The 6,151-nt window shown below is 38.3% G+C and overlaps 1 protein-coding gene across 1 annotated transcript; it reads left to right on the forward strand.

Annotated features, from left to right (window-relative positions):
* Positions 1–3,773: 3,773 nt before the first annotated feature.
* LOC104908608 (uncharacterized) lies at positions 3,774–5,561 on the forward strand. The gene has a single exon (XM_010697733.1). It carries the CDS (start codon positions 3,774–3,776, stop codon positions 5,559–5,561), a length of 1,788 nt encoding a protein of 595 aa, XP_010696035.1.
* Positions 5,562–6,151: the final 590 nt, after the last annotated feature.

Below are 6,151 nucleotides of genomic sequence, written 5' to 3' on the forward strand. Positions count from 1 at the left end.
AAGCAAGGATTAACCTATTATTGGCAACTAGAGTACAAGTCAAATGTCACGGAATTTATGTGCGTGTTAAAGGCACAAGCGAGGACCATATGACTGTAAATACAAATTTTTATTTTTGCAAAATTACATAGTCAAGATATATGAAATAAATATAAACTTTAATTAATATGAATATTTGGATACAGTTTTTAATGTATATCTACTTATTCGATCTCCAAAAATTATATTTGTACATATCATGAGTTTTTTTATTTTGCTAATTAAGTAATATCTTCATTATTGCTCAAATCTAGTCACACCTAAGCCAATCAAAGAGAAAATGATCCAACTAGGTTGTACCCTTTAACTCAAAGGAGGCAAACTTATCCAAAAGGATTACAAAAGTTGTTCTAGCAACACCTATAGAGTTGCAAACTAACTCTGATCACTTCTACTAATTTTTTGTGGCATGACAGTTCTAATTCTCATCCTCACTACACATTGAATTTGCTTGACTATATGGTTTACACTGGGAATAGAACTCTTCCAATAACTGGAATTTCTTGCCTACCAGATGAAGTATAGACAAGCAGCAACCCATGCATACAACACTTGTTTGACAAATTTGGATTTTTTTACAACATGTTATCCATCGAATTATCTGCATCAATGTACTCCTACTTGTTGTAATCTTCAACCAACTTTTAATCTGCACCCAATACTTCCCACTATATGGACATTGAAAGAATAGATGAATGTGAGTTTTAGCAGCTCTGACATATATGAGACATGCATCAGTAGAACTAATGCCAATTTGAGCCATTTTTGCTGTAGTTTGTAATCTACCAATTAATGTATCTGATAGGTTTGAAAATAGTTTATTCTGCTGATTATGGCTTCTCTCTCTAAAACTTCTCTCTGCGTAGAGCCTACGCAGCAGCCATGGCAAGGAAGTCTAGAGCTCGACAGAAGGCAAATAAGGCAAACTCAAACTCAGTGCCGGGGAAGGGGCCTACTGAATCTCATGTAAAGAAGGTTCGTTTGGTAGATGAAGTTATGGGTATTGAGGAAATGGTATTTGAGGATGAAGATGAAGAACCGAAGGAGCTGCAACCTGAAATTCTTTCTCCTCGATCTTCATTGAGGTCGTTGCAACAGCAGACGATGTTGAGAGAAAACTTCTCGGATTGGCTGGAGACAATCCAGAAATCTGGAGAGAAGATTACTCAAGAGCAGAGTCGACGACTAGAAGGTAACATTGAACCTGTCCCAATCTTATTTTCACCTGAAACTGAGAATCGGAGTATAGTGAAAATAGAAATGGAGGATGTTCAAATGGAGATAGACTTTTAGAACTCAGCTATTTAGTGTTATGTAATTGGAGCTAACCCACCTATTCATGTAATGGAGGGTTATTTTAGGAGAATATGGAGGAATAATGGTATTGATAAAATTGCGATGGTTAAGAATGGTATTTTTGTTGTCCGTTTCACTACAATGGAGCAACGAGACAAGGTTCTTACTGGGAACAATCTATTTTTTGATAGCAAACCTGTCGTAGTGAAACCATGGTCAGCTGACATAGACATAAGCAAAGAGGATATCCAAGTTATGCCTATATGGATCCAATTACAGTTGGATTTCAAGTATTGGGGGGAGTCCTGTTTAGAAAAGATTGTCAGACCAATAGGACGAATGATAAAAATGGACCAGGCAACAAGCAAAAGGGAAAAATTACAATATGCAAGGATTATGGTGGAGGTATGCATAGGGCAGGAATTTCTTGAGAAGCTGCAATTCTTTAATGAACATAATAAGCTGATAGAGGTAGCTGTGTATTATGAATGGAAGCCATTATTATGCATTATTTGTAAGAAGATAGGGCATGATACTTCAACATGTGTAAAACCTAAGGTGAGGAAGGAGTGGAGACAGAAGGATCAGGGGCAGGGGGTACAGCAGAGAACAGAACATCAAGCTATGCAACCTGTTAAAAATCCAATCAGACGAAGCCTGACTAGTACTACTGTGACACCAGTTCATAATACTTTTGCAGTGTTAGAGCAGATAGAAGGAGGAAAAGAGGGTAAAAGGCCTAGTGAGCAGAAGGAGGAAGTGGCTGAAGAAGCTGTGATGGTGGGAATGATAGCATGTGAGGCTGTAGGGGAAGGTTCAGGAGGCGGCAAACCTCCTGAAGCTCATGGATAAACTTCTTATCTGGAATGTAAGGGGTCTCAACAGCCAACAAAAACAAAAGGAAGTGAAGTTGGTTTTGAATAACCAAAGGGTTGGTCTAGTTGGGCTCCTTGAAACTAAAGTAAAGGCTCCTAAAATGGGGGAGATTTACCTTAGTTTGTTTAAAGGGTGGTGTTTCACCTCTAATTCTGCCTATCACAAAGGGGGAAGAATTGTGCTGGCTTGGAATCCCCAGAGTTTCCATGTCACTATAGGGAAATGTACTAGTCAATTAATGAACTGTGTTGTCAAGCCTGTGAGTGGCTTAAACCAATTCTGTTGTTCTATTGTTTATGCATCAAATGATGCAAATGAAAGAGATGAAGTGTGGAAGGATTTAGAGAGTATAGCAAATCAAAGTAGTATGCCATGGTTGGTAGTAGGGGATTTCAACTGTGTGCTGCTTCCAGATGAAAGAATAGGCTCTCCTGTTAAGCAATAAGAGACTATGAGATTGCAATGTTGTGTGCAAACATGTGCTTTGCAGGATATGGTTAGCACTGGCAATAATTTTACATGGAACAACAAGCAAATGGGAGAGAACAAGGTTTTGTGTAAGCTTGATAGGGCTATGGTAAATCAGAATTGGTTAGATCATTATCCAACTGCAGTTACCCATTTTCTTCCTGAGGGGCAGTTTGATCACAACCCTGTGGTCATAACAGTTTACCCAAATCTAGAGATTGGTAAACACCCTTTTAAGTACTATAAAATGTGGAGTAATGCTCCAAATTTTCTTGAGATTGTCAGAAGTAGTTGGAACATTGTGGTGCAAGGTACTTTGATGTTTCAAGTGGTGCAAAAGTTGAAAAATACAAAGATAGCTCTGAAGAAACTGAATAGAGAAGGATATTCTGATATCCAATGTAGAGACATTCAGGCTTATCAGAACCTGATCACATGTCAAGAGAATCTACAACAGAATCCTAGATGTGCAGCAGCTAGAAGAGAAGAGGATCAGGCAACTGCTGATCATAGGCAGATTCACAAGAGCTACCAAGAGTTTCTTACTCAGAAGGCAAAGATGCAATGGTGTAAAGATGGAGATGAAAATACAGCAGTATTCCATCAATCCATCAAGAATAGAAGATTGAAGAACATTGTCTATGCAATTAATGATAGTGAAGGGCAGTGGCATGATAATCCTCAGGATGTAAATAAAGCTTTTCTAGCTTATTATGAGCAACTATTAGGTTCTGCTATGCCTAATAGAACAAAAGTTTATGCCCAGGTGATTGCAAAAGGGCCAGTTCTGCAAAGAGAACACATTCAGTTGTTGTCTAAGCCTTATACTGCCCAGGAGGTGAAAGAAGCCTTGTTTTCTATCCCAGGTGATAAAAGTCCTGGTCCAGATGGATATGGAACTCATTTTTTCAGAAATGCATGGGATGTAATAGGTGAGGAGATCATTCAAGCTGTGTTAGACATGCTACACTCTGGTAAGCTCCTTTCTGAACTGAATGCTAACTCTAGTTCCTAAAGTTAGATGCCCAAGCTCTGTAAGTGAGTTTAGGCCAATAGCATCATGCTGTAACACTCTATATAAATGCATAACTAAAATGATATGTAATAGATTGAGCTTGATTTTGCCTGAGATAATTGCTGAGAATCAAGGAGCTTTTGTAAAGGAAAGATTTATAGCTCACAACATAATGGTCTGTCAGGACTTGGTGAGACACTATGGGAGGAAAAATAGCAAGCCAAGTTGTATCATGAAGCTAGACTTAAAAAAAGCTTATGCTACAATTGAATGGGAGTTTCTAGAAGAAATGCTAAAGGCTCTTAACTTCCCTGAAAAGTTTGTGAGTCTTATCATGCTATGTGTGAAAACTCCAAAGTTCACTTTAATGATAAATGGCTCTATGCATGGTTATTTTAGCTCTAAAAGGGGACTAAGGCAGGGAGACCCTATTTCACCTCTCTTATTTGTCATCTGCATTGAATATTTGTCAAGGCTTATGGGGACTTTGGAGAGTCATCCACATTTCAATTATCATCTAAGATGTAAAAAGAGCAAATTGAATCGTATGGTGTTTGCTGATGATATAATATTATGCTGTGAAGGGAATTTCCCCTCTGTTTATACAATGCTAAAGGCATTCAAACTGTTCTCAGCTACTTCTGGTTTACAAATTAGTGAACAAAAGTTAGACTTTTATACAGCAGGGGTTAATCAGGAGTGTATTCAGAGAATCAAAGCTGTTACACAGTTCACTTACAGCAAGCTTCCATTTAAGTATCTTGGTGTGCCTGTGTGTGCAAGAAAAATCAGGGTGGCTGAATGTAATGGGATTATTGAGAAGATGTGTGCAAGGATAAAAGTTTGGAGTAGTAGGAATCTATCATACATGGCTAGAGTTACTCTAGTGAACTCAGTTCTACTTAGCATCCATCAATATTGGGCTCAAATGTTTATCATTCCAAAAGCTGTTTTAAAAGAAATTGAGAAAATTTGTAGAGCTTTCCTTTGGACTGGAGAATGGAGCAGTAATAAATCAGGTAATATAGCTTGGGAGCATGTTTGCTTACCTAAGCAAGCAGGGGGTGTGGGTTTTAGAAAAATCCAACTCTGGAATGTGGCTGCACTAGCCAAATATGTTTGGGCTATTTCTACAAAACAGGATAACCTGTGGGTGAAATGGGTGCATGAGGTATATGTAAAAGAAAATAGCTGGTGGGATTATGATTCTCCAATTGATAGCTGTTGGTACTGGAAACAAATTTGCAAAGTTAAAAGCAAAGTGAAATTGCTATATAGTGAGAACGAATGGAAGAGTATGACTAAATTTTGTGTGCAGAAAGTCTACAAAAAACTGCTTGGGGAACACCCTGTTGTGCACTGGGACAAACTAATATGGAATAGATTAGTGATCCCAAAGCACAGGATGATAGGTTGGCTGGTGATGAAACAAAGGCTAAGAACTTTAGACATTCTGGTGAAGATTGGAGTTCAGGATTCAAGCTCCTGTCAGTTGTGTGAGCATGGTAATGAAAGCCATAATCACCTCTTCTTCCAATGTCCATACTCAGCTCAATGTCTTAGCCTGATTAGGGGCTGGCTTGGAATGAAAAATCATCATAACATATTTGCACGACAGCTGAATTTTATTATGAAGAGCAAGAGATCAGGGCTGCAAAAAAGAGTTCTGGCTGCTGTTTATAATGGGCTGGTATACCAGCTTTGGTGGGCTAGAAATGAAGCCATCTGGAATCATGTTGTATGGAAACCAGAAATCATATTCAAGAAACTGAAGCAGCTAGTGCAGCAAAGAATCAGACTAGTGCTTCCTCAGAAAATTAGTGCTAGAGATCAAAGTTGGATAGATCAAAAGCTGATGAATGTATAGCTTAATCTGTTTGTTTTCTCTTCCAGGTTTTGAGGGGACCAACCTAGTTGGGCTGTTCATACTTGGAAGGAGTATAGGTTGTAATTGTTTCTTGGTGATTATTATATTCTTAACTTTAGCAAAAAAAAAAAAAAATTAATGTATCTGTGTTTTGGAACACACAACCTGTTCCAGATCATTTTATCCCGGTGTACCTTCTCTTTGTCACCTTTTAACTTCCCATAAATCTCCAGAATGATGTATTTATTCATGCTACACAATTCAATCTCAATATAGTAGCTCTTGATATCTTCATTGACTTTACACATCCTTTTCCAATACCAATTGGCTCCTTGTTTAGGAGTGTAGGTCCGCCAATTTTCAGCTTTCAAATAGACTGTATTGATCCACTTGATCCAAACATTATCTTATTTGGAAGCAATAGCCCACATAGATTTCCCTAGACAAGCAATGTTCTAAATTACAACATCTTTATGACCCAATCCCTCAACAAGCCTTCCCCCCAGCAGCAAAGCTGATCCCAAGCCATTGCACCTGGCTTATTAGTGAATGCATTACCACTCCATAGAAAAGCTCGGCGAATTTGATTC

Source organism: Beta vulgaris, chromosome 7, assembly GCF_026745355.1.
Source record: "Beta vulgaris subsp. vulgaris cultivar EL10 chromosome 7, EL10.2, whole genome shotgun sequence".
Classification (NCBI taxonomy): domain Eukaryota; kingdom Viridiplantae; phylum Streptophyta; class Magnoliopsida; order Caryophyllales; family Amaranthaceae; genus Beta; species Beta vulgaris.